This window comes from Rhopilema esculentum, chromosome 10 (genome assembly GCF_057945365.1).
Source record: "Rhopilema esculentum isolate cy_ngs chromosome 10, ASM5794536v1, whole genome shotgun sequence".
Taxonomy (NCBI): Eukaryota; Metazoa; Cnidaria; class Scyphozoa; order Rhizostomeae; family Rhizostomatidae; genus Rhopilema; species Rhopilema esculentum.
In genome coordinates, this window is record NC_142824.1 from 12,161,028 (window position 1) to 12,182,758 (window position 21,731).

General features: G+C 37.1%; 1 protein-coding gene across 2 annotated transcripts; it reads right to left on the reverse strand.

The window, feature by feature from the left end:
* Positions 1 to 1,004: 1,004 nt before the first annotated feature.
* LOC135683888 (sodium- and chloride-dependent creatine transporter 1) lies at positions 1,005 to 20,614 on the reverse strand. 2 transcript variants are annotated; one of them, XM_065199269.2, is made up of 13 exons: positions 19,351 to 20,614; positions 13,503 to 13,637; positions 12,680 to 12,911; positions 11,262 to 11,394; positions 10,231 to 10,365; positions 7,954 to 8,057; positions 7,347 to 7,477; positions 6,704 to 6,816; positions 6,133 to 6,264; positions 5,051 to 5,150; positions 4,403 to 4,503; positions 3,534 to 3,704; positions 1,005 to 2,469 (listed from the first exon to the last, which is right to left on the reverse strand). In XM_065199269.2, exons 1-13 carry the CDS (start codon positions 19,538 to 19,540, stop codon positions 2,362 to 2,364), a joined length of 1,785 nt encoding a protein of 594 aa, XP_065055341.1. In that variant the 5' UTR covers positions 19,541 to 20,614; the 3' UTR covers positions 1,005 to 2,361. The 2 variants fall into 2 exon arrangements, with proteins under 2 accessions (XP_065055341.1, XP_065055348.1); XM_065199276.2 differs by lacking the exon at positions 19,351 to 20,614 and adding an exon at positions 15,183 to 17,298.
* Positions 20,615 to 21,731: the final 1,117 nt, after the last annotated feature.

Below are 21,731 nucleotides of genomic sequence, written 5' to 3' on the forward strand. Positions count from 1 at the left end.
TGCCGAAGTGTCAGTTTGATTGATTGTAAACAAGAACCCCAAAATAATGCTGCTTGTAGACCCGAATATCCCAATAACTTGACAAAAACCAATCGGACAATACCTAGGCTTTAAACAATATTATTCGGAAGAGGCAAGTGCAAAAATTGTGCAAATATTTATAACAGAGTGCTTAGTGTAAGACTTTTTGCAGGGATTTGGACAGAAATAAAAAACTTAAAGCTCGCATGATGATGGGTTGTTAACTCATATTAGCTAGTTAATTGAACTTATGTATCTTCTTATTCCAGAGTATCAATTTATAAAGGTCTACGTATCTGTCATCCGAGCAAAAAACGTCAAATTACAAATAGTTAGAACGGTGTTACTTAAGGGCACAAACAATGAAATTGTTACCTATAGTCGTAACAGCATCAGTGCCTTTTTTTAAATTTGGTTGGATGATTGTTATGATGGTGTATTTAGTAACAGCTAGCCTATAAGAGGCCTAAGTTGAACTTCTAATGCTTCGTGACTGAGTTTCTGGAAATTGAGAGCTTTTAAGAGCATTTTAAGTAATGTAAAGAGCGGTTGAAATAATGTGGTTGAGAAGTAGCGATCCTTTCATGTAATCCTTAGAAATGAAGGCAGCTGCAAAATTCAACATGATTAAAATAATAGTCGGTTTAGTGGCATCAAAATTTCAGTCTGAAATTGGATTCTAGGTTTTGCAGAAAATAAATCATTCATATTATCAAACCAAACTCTAAATGTGAAAAATAACATCACAGAAAAAAGAGATTCTTTAAATCAAAGCTCGTTAAATAAAAATAAATCTCAGACTTCTTTCGGGTCCCTGTAATTGAGGTTTGGCCATGGCCTACAATTAATGCTTGCTTTTACTTCAGTTCCTTTCTTCAAAGCTGTGCTCATTCTTCGGGTCATCAGTGCATCCCTTTCCCACTTTATAGTAATGGTTATTTCAACACAATGCATTTTTCAGAGAAAATAAGATTTGCTCAGTATAAAGGTCAGCATAGGTTCATGCACAATTGAAACAAGAACTAATAATTTCTACTTACAGTCACTTTAGCCAACAACATTGGGTACTCATAAAAAGTAAAGTAAAAACCTAAGGCGAAGTAAGAAGGGGCATTCTGGTCTTGATTCTCTATTCCAAACTCCATTTTACGACAGAGTACAGCTGTTCCAAGGCTGTGGCACACAGGGTTTATTCTAATAAATTGATAGAGCTTGTTCTCATATAAAGCAAAATTATGAGAAAATTATGCAAATTACTCTATATTAGACACGTAAAACCTTATCTGATATTGAAATGTTTATGTGTGAAAAATTACATCCCTTATTCGTTATAGAAATTCTAACAATGTATCTCAGAAAAATTACGCAAATTATCCGTCTTAAGTCTTAATTTAAGCTATGAAAAAAATATTCCCCTTAAGATACTAGGCAACCAATAGATAAAAATGAGCATAATATCAAGCTACTTTATGCTTAACACACGAAAGCAGCCTTAAGGAAATCTAATTATTTTGTAGGAAGATGCCACAGATCTTCAAGCTATATGTTTAACACCACTTGTTGCCGACAAAAGGGGTCAATTGCCTTTGTTTGTCGACAAGTTTTGAAATTTGCCGATCAAATGCTCCTAAATGGCAAAAAATGATTTTCAATGGCAAAAAGTATTGCAAGCTGATTCTCCAATCTAATTCAAAGATTTCTTTCACCATACCTTAATTGTTTCTCTTGAAAATTTTTTGGAAAAACCTTGCACTTCTTAATCACTGCTTCGCAGTCAACTGTGACAATGTCCCTGCATAAATTTTGGATACAAATGGCAATTTTTAGCGAAAAGTAAAAAGCAGTGTAATCTTGATAGCTTTAACTCCTAAGGGTACAGTGAAAACTGTTCGGGGAATCAAGGGGTTGAGTCATCGAGACCTTGAGTTATCGGCTGTTTCAGTTATCAATTTTTTGAATTACCAAGACTTCAAGTTATCGATGGTTGGAGTTATCAAAGAGTTGAGTTACCGAAGGCTTGAATTATCGAGGACACGATTCATTGAGGAATATCGAGAGATTGTGTTTAACTTATTGATGGCTAGATGATTAGAGTTAATTTCATATTTTATGCTCTAATTTAACTTTATATACTTTTTTCGTTGTGTCCCCAATTAGCTTGTAAGCTAAAGATTTTTTGACACATTAATAAAGTTTTTGATTGATTCATTGATTGGCTTGAATTATCGAGGAATCGAGTTATCGAGGGTTCTGGTTATCGAGTTATCGAGTTATTTGGATTATATTTTATTGTTAATAGAAGCATTAGTAAATCGATAACAATTTTCTTCGATAAATGAGTTATACTTGATCTTCTAAATGGATACTGTCATTTTTCTCTTTAGGTAGCAATAAATCATTAACCATTTGTTGTTGTTTTCTGCTTGGCCGTATGGACTGCATGAATCTCTGCAAAAAAAAGTAATTACAGATGTAGACAAAACATTGTAAGCGATACCATTTTCATAAACTGAAGCGGTAAATCTCGCTTTCCTTTTCAAGATTCCTGAACTGAGCTTTACACGATACTAATCTTAACATAAAAGTTCTAAGCCTCTTCAGCAATTTTCTTGCATCCGTTTTGCAATCGACATTAACTTAATTATTTTTCGGCAGGAAAGGCAGAGATTGCTATATATATAATGACAGATGTTTAGGCCGTAATGGCTCTCAATCTACTACAACAAAACAAAATGTCGTAAATCTAAATGGTTAATTAGAATTGCTACATCTAAAATATTACTACAAATGGCTACAAAAATTATAACAGCTTAAAAATACAATGTCAGCAAACTGATCAGCACATTTTTTTCAAAAGGTCAGATAAATTTCACGCTTTTGAATGCTCGCCTTGATATTATCGCAAGAATTTGGATCAAATCAGTATCTTCTTGACTCACCATCCAAATAAACCTGTTCTCGTGACTAAGATTTCTTATATAGGGATACCTCTCGTCAATTTTCACCAACAGTTTATTCCTTTCTTCAGAGTAAAGGGGGCAAACCATTTCAAAATGAAATTCGTCTCCAATAGCGTGGATGGAGATCGAATCGCAATATCTGCAGTTTGCAAATTTAGAGAATCCCACGCATAGAATCCTATTGCAAATCTGACGATTTCTTGTTTTTCCATGCTACATAGATTAAAGACGAAGCAAAGAAAACTGACACTGAAATTGTACTTTTGCCCTCTTTCCTAACGAGACGACCCAAAAGTGATCAAGCTCGTTGAAAACTGTATCCGCTATCAAAGCTAACGGGCAGTCCCTTTTCGAAAATTCGAATGATCCGAGCGTTTTTCCACTTGCCCGCAATCCAAGGAATCTGAGATTTTTGTGCCCTAAGTTCCCTCATTGGCACTACATCTCATTCCCTGCCAGTCTTGGAAAAATTGTGCCCCCCTGCCATCTCCCCGTGAAGAACAAAGCTCTTTAGGCTTTTCACAAAGGAGAGTTCTTACAAACAAATCTTACCGTTCTCATGTCACCTTTCCCACGGTAAAGAACACCAATTGCAAGCACAGGCACAAACAACATTGCTGAAACAACCATGAGCCATCCGATGACATCAGCCCAGACAGGGTATACGTAGGTCTTTTCGTAGGTTAATGGACTATACTGGATGAAACTGGCCACAAAGATGCCCTAGAAAAAAGCTTAAAGTTACCGGTCGTTTGGTAAAGATGCTTGATAGTAGAAAATTATACGAAGGATTTTACGAAAGGCTTGATAGAAAAAAATTAGATTGCATAACCACTCACTGACTAAGCTTAACATTAGTCTTGTAACCCATATATTAATAGATTAATCATGAAATAAAACGATATGCCAACTCCGAATAAAAGAACACATTTATAAAATAAAATGAAATTTAAAAATGCGGTCGCTATTTCACGGAAAATCAGACTTCGCGGCTATTTTCTTCTGGGACGTAAATTAGTTCAGGATTTTTTCGCAGATCATTTTTTCTTTTTATATAAAGTCTAGAAATCGGTGTACACGATTGACGATTGTGTGCAGGTTAAGCATTCACTACCCTGGGTATCAGAGTCTCTCTGACTTATTTTCAAAATTATGGTTCAAAATTAGTCACAGAAATATTGTTTTCCACCGCAGAAGACGACAATACTTTATCCCCGGTTATTTGAAGCATTCGTACCCAGGGTAGCATTTCACCTTCCCACATCGCAATACAGTCTGAAGAGTTACAGAAAAATATGATACAACAAAGGACGAATTGTGATATTTAGAAAACGATAGAAGACATCATAAGCGGGGACTGGCTATAGCAAGCTACGTAGATAAATGAAATGCTGTAGGAAGCTGAAAAGAAAGGCATTTACTGATGATAAAACTGGAGTGACATATTTCCATAGAAACGGCCAGATTGGTGATATCGTGCGCCCTATCATTGCTTCAATGTTGCTCTTGAATAAATCAGCACCTGCAGAAACGAGAGAAAAAGAACTAAATAAAAGGTAGAAGAAATAAAAATGAAACAGCTCTTCGTCAATTAAAGAATAAAATTCTATTAAAATAGCGGTCGCTAGTTGTGATTGACTCTTGTTTGAATTCTTACACCTAATACTTTATGCAAAGAGAAGAAAGCGTTGTCAATTGTACAACCACGCGTAGAAAAGATCATATCATCCCCAGAAAGTTTTGCTGTCTGGGTACTTGTGATTGTTCCACTGATACATACACGGCTCAATTGATTGGTCGATGTTTATTCAATAGGTGGGACAGCAGCTAGATAGAGCTACAATGTTTTTTTAAAGCTCTTGGATCACCAAAGATATTTTAGTCAATTCTCGATGTACTTAATTCACGCCTATAGAAGTTATCCGCTTACCCCAAAACAAAATCATATTCAAATAGTGTACTTCTATGGAGAATAATCCAACATTTTTTGAAAAGGAAGTAAGAAAGCGACTAATCTGAATAAAAATTGCTGTTGGTTTTTCAAGACTTTTACCAGGCTTTGTACTTACCGTATAGCCAGGCTATTGCTATCACTTCAACGATTCCCAAAAAGAGGATTGAAGTCCCGGCAGCATACGAATCAAATAAATGAAAGACATACATTCCTCCCTACAAAACAAAGAAAGAAAATAAGTTTTAAAAAAAAGCTATATTTCAAAATAACTTCTTTGGGGGAGGAGGGAGATGGAGGCTAGTTCACTTGTGTCACTAAACAAAATGTTGCGAATTCCAGTCTTGACATTACATATGATTTGGACGCTTTCCAGTCCACCTGGCAGCAAATAGGGACCTTGTAACACAACATTGGAGTGGCTAAAGGCATCGTAGAGGTGTCTAGCCCACTTAATCCAAATTATAATCTTGCTAGCCCAATTTATATGTTACAGCATTGACATTCCACTGTAACTTGCATATCCAAAGGTATACCCTATTTAGGAAATATTACGAATGCAAAGTTTGGTCAAGACAGTTAAGATTTAGCCCATCATCCAGGGTGCATTCCATGTAGTTTACGCCGGAGATCTCCGGCGTGGACTTGGCTTTTTCCTCGGCGTAGCGGCGTGAACTTTGCTATTTGCGAGCCTTGGCGCATTGGCGTACGTAATAAATTTTCGCGATCGGCGTAGCAAAAACGGTACTTGTACACAATACGTGGACAGCCTGATTATATTGATATGGACAGTAAAAGCAATGCAAACTATAGATTAATCGAAAGCTTGTATGTTTTACACTTGGCGTAGCAACTAGAATAGGTTGAAATTTCTCTGGCGTGGGTCTAACATGGAATGCACCCTGGCCTATCATGCTATCAAGTCACACCATTGTCCTTTGGCAACTGAAAATCTGGCTGCCCGGTACCAGGTTACTATCAGAAAAAGAAAATCATGGCTTGGTTTGTCCAGCTACATTAACAGTGAGATGTTAGACACCTAAATGCAAAGAAAATAGCAAAAAGGAAAAAATCATATACCTAATGCGTTTTGTCTCAACACAGCCTCTTCGAAAGTAATTGACAAAAATTTGTAAAAGGTTATAGAATTCCCTCTAGATATGCAAAATAACTTAACTCTTCAACATTATGTTTACTTACTTGAGAGACACATGACAGACCAAGAAGAAACATAAAGGCGCAGGCGGCCAAGGCAATCAGTTCTTTGTACTGTCGCAGTTTCTTAGGGTATGCTTCGATTATGCAAGCACATACCAGCTCAACTTGACCAAACTAAAATACAAAACATTAGAATTCAATAGAATGTCTAGGATTAGAAACCTGTTGAATATAAGACACCAATTTAGTACTGTTAAGTCATTGGTGTCTGAACCTTGATCTATTAGTTCAAAATGAACATAAAAAATATTCAAAGCTCCATGTGATCAGGACAAAAAGATATTTTGATAAGCTTTCTATCATGTTTTATCAGATTTCATATGAATTGAATACAACCCACTTGCATAAGTTGAAAATATTTATGTTTTTTGAAAAAGTCAAATGAAGTTTTCTAAAGCTTTTATTTCACATTGCTTATAAGTCGTAAAATTGTTAAACTTTTGCATAGTGATTTAATAAAATTCTAATGATTTTGTCAGAGCAAGCTTAATGGCCATGAATTCAAATAAATTAAGCAATAGGAATAAAAATGTCAGCCTCTTTAATGACAAACCTGGCTATCGAGACCAAGAGTAATTAACATGAGGAAGAATATCACTGCCCAGATGTGAGGCTGCGGAAGAGTTGAAAGCGCGGCTGGATACACGATAAACACTAATCCAGGGCCTGGAAAGATTAAAGAAACCTTTTAAAAGATATAGGTTTAGATTTTAGAATATTTCCTTACTATGGTTTTAATTATTTAACTAGCACGAAAAATGTAAAACTTTCACTATCCGTTTAAAAGAATCTGATCCTTGAATAATTGTCCAGCTACCCCTTTCCCATAGAAAATTAACACAGAATTTCAAAAGAATTTAGGCTAAGTATTTTAGGAAAAAGTAGGTGGAAAGTGGAAAGTATTCTACCTATAGCTACAAATACGTAAAATACGTGCCCCATTGCAATAAACTGTCGCTATTTCATTTAAAAACAATATACCTTTATTTCGAAACATTTATGCCTGTTACCTGTACAACAGATGCAAATGCTGCATCAATCTAACGTTATGATAAAATTTTAAAAGCTCCTTGATCACTTACAAAACTTGGTCATAATCAGATTAAAAACTTAACAAGCGCAGTTCAAATGGGGATGAAGAAAGGTTTAAGCAGGAATACGGGCTACTTTGCAAAGCATTCGACATGAATATTTACCATCAGTTGCTATTGTGGGATCTTTAATGCTCTTTCCTTGAATTGCGGCCATATATCCCAAGATGGAAAATACTACAAATCCTGAGAAAATGCTTGTGAGCGCATCAGATGTTGCTATCAGTAGTGCATCTCTGCAAAATGTAGAAAGTTCAGCTATGCATTTCGATGTAATTCTAATACACAAATGCTTTACGTTTCATGATTCTTAGGAGGAAAAGCTTGTTCTTTAAACATTCCTAACTGAATTTCAACTTGATAATTTGCTATTAAGTTGGTACCAGCAGTAACCTTCTCTAAAATAGAGCACCCGAAAAGGGGAAGTCAAAATACTTGGTCAAAAAATATTTTTGGTTATTTTTTTTGAACGTACCCACCCCCAAATGGAATTGTCTAGGCACATCACTGTTCCTAATTTATATTGGAGTAGGACACATACCCAAAAGGGCCCCTAAAATACATGCATACGCCAATAGATGATAAATTTAGCTAGTACAGTCTATCTTATAATAGATTGGACAGCTAACATTTTTTAAAACCTAACGTAATAGCCAGTGAACTATTGATGGTATGGTATTTTGTTTAGATACTAGAAATGGTTCGTGTTTACCTGTATACGTTATTGCGTATTGGGTTGTAACTGGCAAACGTAAGCATGACGCCGAGACCAATAGCTATCGAGAAATAGACCTGCGCAGCAGCATCAATCCAGACCTGCCGGTATAAGTGTGCGAATAATAAAAAATAAAGCTTAAATACCGTTATGCCTCGAATTAGTGCCTGGGTGCTTATTTAATTTTTGGGGCTCCAGGGTTGGTGCTTAATCGAGGGAGGCGCTTAATCGAGGGAGGCGCTTAATCGAGGGAGGCGCTTAATCGAGGGAGGCGCTTAATCGAAAGGGGGGCGCTTATTTAAAAATAGATTTGGAAGTAATTAAAAAAATGAATATGGTTTAATTGAAGCACTTTCTTTCTTTCTTGCTAATAATGATAATGATAATTCAAATTAGCACACGTTTCTGAAGGTTGGGCGTTTATTCGAGAGGTTGGCGTTTATTCAAGGGGTGGGCGTTTATTCAAGTGGGCGCTTATTCAATAATTTCACCTCTAGGGTGGGCGTTTTTTTGAGGGGGCGCTTATTTGAGGGTGGTGCTTATTCGAGGCATTACGATAAAGAGTTTTTCAGAAAGTCTCTTTGCTCTAATTACTACAATATTCGTCGGTGAAAGTTTTTCTAGGGTCTTTTTTGGATAAAAAAGTATTTCAGGGTTATGATGAGCTGAAATTTGTTTGAAATATCCCGAGGATAAGTGTGATACAGATTATTATGTTTTTAGATTGTAATGTTATAGAAAATTCCTGATTTTCTTTCCAGCTTCATTTCCATAAACTTTTTAATCGTTCATTGGCCTTAAATTGCTTTCGTTCTATGTTGTTTAGTTAAGGTTACGGTAAACGTTTTGAACACGAAAATTGGTTTTTCCTTCCTAAAGGCCAAACGGCTTAAGGAATCTGGATAAACTATATATCATTCGATGCACAAGATTATGGCGTATCTAGCCAGATAAAAATTATTGGCAAATAATGTTAAATGTTATTTTCCATGCGAATTTACTTGTCAAAAAGTGTACCACCTTCAAAAGCTATTATGTACCCTTGCGTTTGAGGTAACAAAATCTGACTTAGACCAGCAGGAAGTGCCGGTCCTAAGCTACCAAAGTATGTCTCAGATTTTTTAAATTCCTCCTCTTCTTTAAACTATACCCTGTCAAAAATTGGCAAATAATTTTTCCACCCTCCCGCAGCTGTATTTGGGTATAAAAGACGGACCAGAGAAAATAAAAAAATTTTGAGACACACTTTGTTTGCCCAACGTCTGCCCTGGCCGTGTGCAAATTTTCGAGCCATTCGATTGGTCCCTTGGGTACATAATAGCTTTTTCGTACCTGCATGTAGAGGAATTTCGAGTCCGGAGAAAACGGGATTTTACTAATCGCACTTGCAAGATACACTCGTAAACCACAGTGTAATCCGGGTCAAGTCACTTGAAGATTTAAGATCAATAAGCCTGTTTAAATAAACACGGCCGTACATTGGGTATATGAATGTGCCATGCGATATTGTAAATGAGACATGCGACTACAACCGCAAAGCAACGATAATCGGCTAAAAAGGTCAAGAGATTTTCAGGCCTCAACTAAAAGTTTTGATAAAGAAATTATGGAAACCTTCGTTCACATGGGATTTTTTCCACTTTCAAAATTTCTGTTTGTTTCAAATTTGGTATCATTGTGTGCCTTGAAAGTTCGGCTACTTGAATGTGAAAAAATCGAAAAAATGATGTTTTCATCCAGAAAACGTTTACCGTAACCTTAAATTGGACAATTATACGGAGAACAATGGTGAGGTGAGCTGGGGCCGAGGAATTGACCTGCGGAAAATTTCGCTGATGCTATTATTCATAGAATGGAGTGGCCTAAATGTCGACTTTGTACAAGAAATGAATATTTGGTACGACGTTTCGAGCATAACTCTTCATCAGGGGAAACGTCAATACAAATATTCATTTCTTGTACAAAGTCGTTTTTTATTGTATGAATTTTTGTTCATTTTCGACGTACAACACGCACAACTTCATTGATTATAAATTTATAATGGCCTAAATGTCGCCTACTGCAATGGAGAGGCGTCAACGGATTTTCTCTGTAAGCAAATTCTTTAATTTGCTTCTTGTCTTGCAACGTTCTGTATTGGCATTACGGAATTTTTTTGCTATTTCAATTTTCCTTGACTTTACTTGGAAGGGAAGGGGGAAGTAGTAAAATGCTGAATTTATTTTGTCTTCGAAAACCTTTGGCTACTTTTAAATAAATATTGTTATTTCTTACCCCTGGCTCTAATAGTTTGTCCCATTGTGGGGTTATATAATATCTAATTCCGTCCATCGATCCTTCAAGCAGCAACCCATTTATGAAAAAAACCAGCAACATCACGTATGGAAGCGTTGCAGTGACATATACCACCTATAAGAATAACAAATAAAAAGTATCAGAGTTTCAATCCTTGAAAATAATTTTGTGTATTATGCTTCTGTGACAAACTGACTCTATTGTCGCCATCATTCTTATCACCTAAACTTGCCATCCAGATGTATTTTTAGACACTGTCGTTGTCGGGCTGCAGTCTCGCTTACTGACAAGTGTGCTGGGCGAGGATGCCTGTGCCAGAGGGGGGGAGGGGGGGGAGGGAATTTAACCCTCTTTTCTTGCTCTCGCAAAATTGAGCATTTTTTCGCTCATACTATTGCTTTGCCCTTGTCTTGAAGCTTTGCCTTCATTGTCTTCTTCGAGTGCAGGCTTCCATGGTGCTGGTCCTTACTTAATTTGAATTTGTTTCTACCTAGCGTCCGAAGGTAGATTTTAGGACACTGAGAAGCTTATGCTTATCGAGCAGTGTCCTGGCCCTTCCTCTCGATGTGACCATACCTCGTGATTCCTATGCCTGGAATTACAGAGAGCTGGTGGCTCTCCTCACTCTGGGTGAAAGCTTGGTCATGCCAAGGACTCGAACCACGGACCCTTGGGTCTGTAGTCAGCGCCTCTAACATCACTAACACCATGTGACTTCAAAATTTATCGTTATCCTTTATCAGAAGCTATAATGTTTTCTCATAAATAATCAGAGACATAAATGAGTAGATCTATACAGAAAACGGAATCTATTTTGAGGCTGTAACCAACGGTGTATGCTACTCTTGGGAAATCTTGGCTTATCATTTTATCTTGATAATTCCAAGATAGTTTGACTATCAAAAATAAGCTATAAAACCTTGTGGCAATTTTTCTTCAATGGAAATTTAGTGAAAAGCTAAAATTTACGATGTGAAGCAAGACAATTAAAACAATTTCATACTGCCTACCTTGCCTGTTGTTCGGATGCCTTTCCAGATGCAAAAATATACCATTACCCAAGCAAATAAAAGACATAGGGCAAGCATCCAGTTCATTGATCCTCCTTCATCAATCCCATTGCTTAGTTGCAGAACATTGTTTCTGTCAGATAAAGAAATTGGATAAATATGGTTTGGAAAGTTTATCAATAGGAATTCAAATTTAGCATCATTTGAAAAAACAATATTAACAGAATATGTAATTAGGCTATCAAAGACACCTAGACATTGGTAGTGCCAAAAAAGGGCTGGAGGTTGGGGCTGAGGGTTGGGGCTGAGGATTGGGGCTGAGGGGTTGGGGCTGAGGGGTTGATGGATAAAAGCTTCAGCCCTCCCCACTTTTCTGCCAAGAAATAAGTTTTTAACAAAATATCAAAATGAATAAAAGAGAAGAAATACAAGGAAATAATAGCTCGATAAATCCTTTTTTGACTTAACTTCAAAGGAAATGGGTTTTTTTAATTCAATTAGGTTTATTTTTCTAACAAGACTTCATGTATATATATATTTATAGTTACGTGGATCGACAGATATGAAATAATATTGCTACATTTGCATTCATTTTTTTATTAATTGTTTTGATTAAGAACCGTCACAAACATCATTTCAAGCACTCGAGCCACTTCTTGATCGCCAACATATCTTGGCACCTAGAGGAATTGGGGAAATTTCCACAAGAACTTGAAGTCTAGAGGGCATCATTTGGTGACGAATTTTTAGAATATAAGTAATCAAACGTAACAAAAATATGTCAAAATAAAAGACTGCTAGAAAATGGTTGCAAAAAAAATTCTGAAACTTATTTTAAGCTTATCAATAGGGCATGGTCCCAAAACCTTCCTGCCGTTTTTCATTTCGCCTTAAAGCTAACCAAACCTCTCAGCGGCCTTGCCATTGTCTCACTACAATAACGAGTGCCCATAAAATCATGCGTATAGCATATCGTAATGCATTGAACTTCTGGGCGCCACCCCTGATAGAGGCTGCTTTGATGTGTGTACGAAAGAAGAATTAAGGCCAATCTTAATACCAACATGGAGAAAGAATAAGGATTGGGGAAGGGATGGGGGTGCTATCCAAATCAACAATGAAAGTGCATTATCAAGATGGAAAGTTTATGTTTGAATAATTTCCCCAGAGATTTAATGTCTTGGGATGGACTCCATTTCAAGAACAAGTATGCCTAAAGACAGGAAAATGTTTTCAATGATTGCAAGGAAACGACTGCATGAAATGTAATTTAGGCTATCTAAAGGATGTGGTCATAAAAGCTTCCTGCTCGCTTTGCATGAGGGGGCATCATCTTTAGCTTTAACTCAGTGCTTCTGAGACTTAAAGGCCCTGACTAGAGGATGAATTTATTTATGTGTATATATATATAATCTTACATAAAGAATTCACGGCTTGGTGATGGTCTACTGCCATTCATGATGGTCATGTTGCCATTGCTTCCTTTTCTTAATGGATCATAGCAGTCCTTACTATTCCAAGCATGTGCACAACCAACCCATGGAATATCAGGAATGAATGAGTTGAAAAAATAGTAGCAGCTCCAGGCCAGAATGACATTGTAGTAGACAGAGCAGAAAAAGGAAATGATGGCCATTGAGTAACCAATCCCTGAAAAAATTTGTAAAGATGGAAAAATAAACATTCAAGTATTCAATTTATTAGTATGCGGGTGTCAGTTTCAACTTCTGTTATCAAAGAAGAAACATTTATAGTCGATTAAGCTTATAGTCAGTCGACTTAAAGTCACACTACTATTTACAGTCGCATAAAATTTAGACACGACAACTCAGAGCTATTCAATTTAGCCCAGTTTACGGTAGTAGCACCCCTTGTACTGCCCGTGTACTGTTAAAAGTTTTCACGCAACATTTCGTGTGACTATAGGCGGAGTCTATGTATTCATTAAAGGCAAGCAGATTCACAATGAAAATAATTCTCTTATCCATTATTGATACAGTAAACTCCCGATAGCTCAAACGTCTAAGGTACCAGTGAAATGGCTCGAATGTTCAGGTTAACCGGAGCATTTTTATATCAATGTATTAGGCAATGGCAATGCAATATCATTTCGACTTAGCAAATGTTCCATTTATCGGGGGTGCAAATAAGCGTTTCGAATAATTGTCGTTACAAAACACTAAAGAGTAAACATATTAAAATAGGATGTAGTGCAAAGATATTTCATTTGAAAAAATATACCCGATGCAAGAGGACAAATCTTTTTCCATGCATTTACAGGTCCTGATTGGGTATATTGTCCTACACTCAATTCCATGAAAAATGTTGGTATGCCAGCAAGGACAAGACACACAATGAATGGGATCAGAAATGCCCCTAAAATTGGAGAAAAGGAATTATTACTAGACACGAATTAATTATTACAGATGAGAATTTTGAATGGCCATTAGAGGGAGACTATAACTGCAGCTAGAGTAATATGCTACATCTTCATTAAAGACTCATCGCTAACAGTGAGCCATTGCGCTACGCAAGCATCCCAAAATGCATTTTTAGACAGTCTGAAATCAATTTTGGTTAGTCCGTAAAAGTTTACTGCCATTGTTTGGATGGTCCCCACGCTCGCAAAGGCCCATTGTTAGCAATGAGTCTTTAAATGTTATAAACACAAATAGGTAAACTACAATCGTGGCCAAAACTCCTTGACACTGAATTGAAAATTCTCAATTGCTCCCAAGAAAAATTAGGACACATCAATGTCGTTTGAGAGCTAAATGTCCCAGCATTCGATTTTAGCCCATACAAACACCCCAACATTGATATAGGGGGTAGGGGGTCACGTTGAATAAGAACCCAATTGCATTTGGGAAGCAGTCTCACGAGTTTTGGCCAGGATTGTAGACATCTCTACAATACATACTATGTCTCAACCACCTCATGACAGCAGGGTTTGGGTCTTTGGTAATAAATATAACTAGCGATATTTAGGAACTGAGATTTGAGGACATGGCTGGGAAGAGCTGAGAAGGGAAATAGATCGCTACAGCTATTTATAATTTTGACGACAAAAGGGCGTGTCTCATTCATATAGGGTGTGGCAATAAGACCTTTAATTTTATATGCTGCTTTCATATGTTTCTATATAAAATATTCAAAATTCAATTTCAAGTACTTTAGCTACGTACTTTAAAGGACCAGCTACTACAGAAATATCAATGCGTTACAATTGTTACAAAAAGGTTACAATTACACCATAAAGTGAAGAAATATGTACCGATAGAACAAGCATTGAGAAGGTAAATCGTCCTCAAACCCCTTTTTGGCGACGCCCCCGGAAGTGCTAGAGAATATTCACCGCCTAACATTTCCATTTCAAGGTGTCTAAGATATTTTAGACATTTGAAACATGTAAAAGAAACCAATCCATACATATCACAATAAAACCGAAAAAAAGATATAATTCTGGAAAAAGACAAGGACTCCTTCGTTTAAACTTCAATTTGCAATGTAGCCGCAAACTGGCAACCTCTACATTTACAACATGCACTGGTTCCAGCCGACTAGCCTTTCCACATTACTGTTGTAAGTGAAAATGTTATTTGTTCCATTTTTCTCTGTTTCACTCATCACACCAGGGTGCCAAGGGGTGCCTAGGGGGGAGGGCAGATTTCTCTTCATAATTTTCCAATAGTACCCTCAATTTGATTGTTATTCAAATAGTAAATTCAGACTAATCATTACTTCTGAAAAAAACCGAGTGCACACCCCGTCCAAATTTGCTGTCCACATGCATTAATAAGGTTAAAACTCTCTTATCATCGAAGACAAGTATCAATGAATAATTTATTACAAAACATAGAAGGTAGCGATTTGACGTATCGTAAGCGAAGAAAGTAATCTACGAGTCCATTCTTAATATACCTCTTTAGTCGTTAAAGTCAGTTGAAAAGTTCATTGTGTTATCATCGATTTAAACTTCTAGATAAGTCACGATAAAGGTCAGAAAACTGACCTTTCCATCACCAGTTCACTATGACATGACAAGAAATACATTTATGAATGCAGGTTAGCAATAAATTTTTTATTTCAAAACAAGGAGAAGGAAGATTCAGGCAAATTAAGCATTCTCACCAAAGTCTACATGTTTCTATTTATCGAGAAATCAAGCGTCTGGCCTACACTCACCTAGAAGACATTTTTTAGAGTGAGAAGGCTACAAATGGAAAAGAGGGGTGCGTGGGGGCCCGCTTGCTCTGAAATGGTTAACATAGTAGAGTCTTAAACTCACTATGCACGTTGTCACGTGCTCAGTGGAAACTATCTTGATTTTTCTACACCTCCACCCCGCAGTCACTGAAAAGGTTCATCAAACGTCTTAAAAGTGAGTGCGGGAAAAATTAATTAATATTCGCATTTTATCAAAAATTCATCATTCATTATAACAGAGTATTACTTGTTAATCAGAATTAAACAACATGCTAGATGAAAGAGAATGATCGTCGCTTATTTAATTTTCCAAATAACATAAAATTCAAAAACAAGATCTGCAAAAATTCGAAGGCCTACCTTTAACAGTAAATCTCCAAATCTGAAAGCAGAGCAAGACCAAATATTGTCGATAAATAAATTTTAATTTCCACGATCTCGTATGAAATAGGCGTCAGGCAGAGGCACCGGATGGGCCAAGGGGCAAGGCGGCGGGTTTGAGAAAAAGGGTGTTTGAAAATGGTTCCCCGCTACCAAAAACTCTTTCTTCATTTTGTTTGGATTTTGAAAATCGGCTAACTTTTTGCATAAGAAATTTTTCTTTAGAAGTTTTGAGAAATGTCGTCATGAATAAGGCAGTACAGTCAGAATTCAATTTGAATCAGGGATGCTTATGTGAAAAGGGCAGCTTGGACACCTTTGCCATTCCTTTCAAAAGGCATTAGGGACGGTTGACCCCCCGCACCCCCTCTCCAGCACTCCTAGCGTCAGGAACGATTCATTATATTTGAAATACAAATTTAATTTGAAAATAACACGCAAAAGCGTAAAACAAATCATACTGACTTATCACTGAGGCACCTTTCGTTCGCGACTTTTTGGCGCGCTTTTCAAAAGAGAAACGTCGGAAAATGCTCAAAGGTAAGCAGAGAAGTTTTATTCAGATGCGGATCAAAAGCAACGAGAGAAAAAGAAGAGTGGGTTCAATTGGTTCTTTGTTTTTCACCGACCGTCCCCAAAGCCCTGTTTATACTACAACTATTAACCTGGATTGCACCTGAAAAATATTATAGTCAGGGGCGCAAATGAGGGGGTTTGGGGGTGTCTCATCCCCCAATAATTTCACCACCCAGTCCCAGTTGAAATTTGATAGCGATAAAGTCGGTCCCGATCTAGCCCTGAAAATTTGCATTTGCGCCTCTGTTTGTAGTGTAAACGTAGTTAGCTCGGTTTGAACCTAGGTTAACCCTACCCTACTCTGGAGGTGGGTTGGTCCTAGGTTGACCCCAGGTTGAAGTTGTCGTAATGCAGTCTAAAGGCAAACCCGGTTGGATCCAGGTGAACGATTCTGTAATACCGCTTTTGTGCTTTGCCCCGCAGCACACGTCATGCCTCGCAGCGACCGCACCGCCACGTCTTACTTGTGTTCTATGCTTGTGTTGCTCAGCATTTTAGTTTAATGGTCGCTATAAACAAAGTTACACAGGAAATATATTTTGAAGCTCATTTTGCTTATTCTTCGACGTTCATGTTTTTTATCAATTCAGTAACACATTTGTATTTTATCGGCAATATATCTTTTAATCCTATTAACCTCGGAGATTTTAAATAGACCTTCGCGTATCATTTATTTGTCCCTGGAGCCATTCCATTATGTTGCACGATTATGTATTTAGTTCAGTTCGTTTAATAAGAATGCTTGTGAAAGGTTCTCGGATTAGTTTGAAGAATACGATTTACTTGTAAAAGCATTTCGTGGATATAGATCTGCCTGTTCTAAGATATTTGTCGTTGTTCGCCAACAAATCAAGCCCAATGAGATTGATCAAGTCAGCTCTTTCTCCAGCAAATATTTTGTAAATGATAAAGCAAAGATCGAAAGAGGGGAACTGTGAACTGTGAGGCGACAACGAAGTCATGGCATTCATTGAAATATAGACGAACGAAAGGGAAAATGCCTGCCTTGAAAAGCTCGTTCACCACTACAAATTCTCATCATTGCCGTCCGCCATTTCTAAATTAGCCAATTTGCGCCATTGTGACACTAGGCAGGGGTCAACTCAATTTTGCATTTTACAATACACTTGGTGGTCAATGCAGTGGAAATGAAAGTGGGTTTATTAGTCCTCTCCGCTTCTTTTATTAACAGAAAGCGCAATGATTGGGTTAAGTGTTGGCAAAGAAAAATTCACTCTTCTTATACTGTGACCGAAGACTTGATGATATGAAACCACAAATAACGCAAATATGTCACGAACAATATCCCGATGTAGGGACGTTTCAGAGCAACGATTTGTAGTAAAAATAAGCGTGAATCCTGGGAAAATCGCTAGAATTATTCGTGAGAATGTGAAACATTAAAAAGAAATATTAGATTATTTATGCGTGGCAACTAACCTGTACTGTGAAGATTGATCTAATTCGCTAGTTTATTATTGATCTTAAAGACGTTTGACATAACTAAAAGAGGTGCACAGCCACTGCACCACAAATGGCTGTGCCCCCCCCCCCCAATGAAAATTTTGACAACAGCTTTCCCCCTCCGGCTACAGTTTTTCCAAATGATATGTCGAAAATTTGGCATATTTATAATTCCATGACCTTGATTTTGTCCAAATATATCTGTTTGTTATATATCTGTTTTCATGTTTTAACGCCTGTCCCCCTGAGGTATGATTCTTGCTCGAGTTTCCCCCCCCCCCCCCTAGCTGACACCTACAGCTACATGGTTGCTGCGCACAGAAAAAAGCATAAAGTAATGTAAACAGTTTCCGACTTTCTGCAAACTGGCTCCTCCCCTCCAAAGGCTATAAATAAATCGGTCGTTTCATCTATATTGTTCATTGGAAATCTTCAAGCAGCCATTATATCACTTAGTTCTATTCAGCAAGAGAGCCCTTTCAGGCGTGCATGTTCTGATTGATTAGGCCTAAGTTGTTTTTGGATTCGCTGTACTTAAGCATGTCAAATGTCTGTATGCTTAACTTTAACAAAGTAATTTTTCAATAAAACTGTTTCAAATAAATTTTTCAAATATGATTTTTAATAAAACTGTTACAGTTCAAAATCGCATACAGTATTCTCTCCAATAAACGGACACTCTAAAAGGCGGACACCTCTGATTAGCTTACAACTTTTTTCCCCGATCGGATTCTGGTCAAAGTCTCATAAAAAACTTTCTAAAAAGCGGACACTTAATTAGCGGACACTCTGATTAACGGACAATATTTTTTGCACAAAATAGTCAATTTGCTCCGACAATAACCTAAAATTTTCTAGATGCTTCCGACGGAGGCGCTTTAGCCCCCTAGCCCTCCCCTGACGCCGCCATAGATTACACCTTTAAAATACAAATACAAATTTGGGACCTACATTGCAAAACTTTCAAAAAGGCGGACACTTCCAATCAGCGGACACCTTGCTCTTGTCCGACGGTGTCCGCTAATTTGAGAGAATACTGTATTGAATAAAACTGTTACATAGACGTAAGCTTCTTCAAGGTAGCCCTGTATTAGATAATGAAGGAAAAGAAAAATGATATATGCGTCGAAAAAAGTTCATGCACTTTATGGGCAATTTTTCAGCAAATGTCCATTTTTTGCCTCTCCACTAACTGCGTTGGATTTTTTTATCAAAGTGATATGGAGGAGGATAGAACATTTTGGGCTGGTCGCTGCAGTCATCAGTGATGCACCTTCCATGCTAGCCCTACATTCCTTTGAATTCTCGTGAGCTGATTTACAATTAGGAAAAACGTGAAAAGCCACTCACTGACCTCCAAATTTTTCTGCAAACACTAAGAACTAGACTATACCTATAACAATTTAACTTTATTATACCTAATATATTGTACACAAAGTGGATAGCTGTGATATTTTCTCACCTCCACCATTTTTGAAACACTTGAAAGGAAATCTCCAAAAGTTTCCATATCCCACAGCAAAACCAATGCAAGAAAATATAAATTCAATTTTTCGATCCCATTTCTCTCGAGAATCAGCTTTGGAAACTGTGCTATCAGCCTCAAGTCTGACACTTTCTTCCCGATCAGCCATTTCATCTTTGTTGAGCATTGCTGAATTGAAGAAAACTTTCGCTGCTGTATTGCGCCTTGCTTCAACCAGGCACCTCCCGCTGTATCATTAATGTCAAATTAAAATAAAAGAGAATTGAAATGTTTCTACATAACCCTGTACCATGAATTGTATTGTTAATCAATCGCATTGTTTCTTCACGTAATGGGGTCTCTGAGCGAGAAGTTTTAATTCATTGGTTTCATAAAAATCCTTAATGCGATTAACAGTACAAAAGCATTAGACAATGCGACCAGCCAGTCTCAATTGATGTTGCTGCAGAGGCATAGCAATATCTTGAATGTCATTTCTTCCAACAGTGCCATCATAGTCAATAGAAAAATCCCTGGAGAGGAAGCCCATAGTTCTAACTTTCTGTTTAATTTTAATGATGCCATGTGATCAAAATGAGTGCACAGCTTTCGCGCGGTAGAGTTAATTTGTGCATCGTTTAACATGATATCTTCAACTTATCATCAAGTTATCAAGTATGCTATATTACTAGAAATAGCTCTTGCTATATTATTAACATGCCTGGAGCTAATTGTACGTTCCATGAATGTGGAGTAAAAAGAGGAGAAGTTTTTTGTCGATAGCAATATTTACAGTTCCAAACCAGGCAGACGTTTTATTCGAAACGGCGAAAGAATATCTTGGATGTGTTGTCAAAGTGATTATCTGCGAAAGACATCCTGTCTTTGCTTGAGTTAAGATTTTCTCAATCTAATTTTTAGCTGTTATCATACCTCCTCTACTCTTGGTTTTATCAGCCTTTGGGACACAGGCCGTTCTCCAGCAACCCAATTATAGTCTGGTTAATTTCATTTGGGCTGTTTCTTGCTTTTCAAAAACTCGTGTTCAATCTAGCCAGACAAGTATTGTAAGCAATCGAAAGTTTTAAAGCTCACCGGCAATGGTCTTTCTAGCGCCACGGTTGTGGTCTCCTGAAGAAGCTGAACATTTTGTCTCCGAAATTTTTAAACAAAAAGAAGTTTATAGAGCTGGCTGCAAAACTTGGTTTAAGAACATTTGCAAACTGCACAACCGTACCGTAAAAAAAAACAGAAAAAACTACTCGTCATCACTACTGTCTGATAAGACTGCATAGCATTACATTTATTCGTTTTTAAAAGGGTCCGTTAAAATGAAATTGATTCGCTTCTAAATCGCTTCAGGTAGGGCTTCTGGATAGCGGTGGACTGTGCGCAGACCCAATATTAGCAGCTATTATGTTGGAAATAAGTTTGCGAAGATTTTGCTAATCTCATAATATCTGACATATTCAATAGGCGGATAGACCAGCTGCACTGGCAACACCGATGTTGTGCCCCTTCTTCGTTTGTCGTTTTAGGCCACTTTTCTTGTTGTAGTGCTTTTTGCAAATTGCACAACTGAGTTCACCAGATTATAGTCTCTGAAACTACACCATCCAAGGCAGAACAAGTCTCGTCGTTTAACAGTTCGTCTAGCTTTTCTTCAACAAAAGATATAAAATCTAAGCTATTCGCTGTGCACACTGCCAGCTGATGTTGTAAATGCTTATTGCGCGTCAAAAGCTGGGACACTAGACTAGAGCCTGTCTTGGGTCCGAAAGCAGTAGATTTATCAGTCGGAATTACTTTATTACTTTATTTTATTACTTCTGTATTGTTTTTGTTTTGATTTTCTTCAAATTTGCCATTTCTTGCTGTTAAATTTATAATCGAAATCTTAGTAGCTTCTAAATCTAAAACACTTTAGTAGGATAAATGGCCTCGACAGCTCTTTTTGAATTTTTCCATGTATCCTTCAGCTAACAAATTTACGATATATCGTCTTTAAAAAGCTTTCTTATAATTGTATGAATACAAAATATTTTACTTTTGACTTTTCAGTGTAATGTGATTAACGTGCTTTTGAACCTGAGTTTAAGGTTTGTCTGGGCACTAAAACATCAGCATCCGCCATATCAGAATTTGTTTGTTCACTCGTTGTGATCACGTGACCTATGGCTGGCTTCAAGTCGGCGCGCGAAACAAAAGGATAAAACAAAGGACTTCTAGACCAGAGTTTTTCTATTGACTATGGTGCCATTTATATGAAAAAACACGTTTTGCCCTACCCACCTATGTTTGTTAGAAAATTCAAGTTTTTTCCGTTCAAAATACTTTTCATTCATAGAACATTAGGTATCAAAAATTTTGATGGCATT

What these genes read in the sequence shown, in the direction of transcription:
- LOC135683888 (XM_065199269.2), bottom strand. Translation starts at nt 19,540, where the DNA reads ATGCTCAACAAAGATGAAATGGCTGATCGGGAAGAAAGTGTCAGACTT. An exon ending in CTCTTGGTCTCGATAGCCAG is followed by an intron (nt 6,265 to 6,703) that starts GTTTGTCATTAA and finishes TTTGTATTTTAG; the next exon opens with TTTGGTCAAGTTGAGCTGGT. An exon ending in AGCAATAGCCTGGCTATACG is followed by an intron (nt 4,504 to 5,050) that starts GTAAGTACAAAG and finishes TCGTTTCTGCAG; the next exon opens with GTGCTGATTTATTCAAGAGC.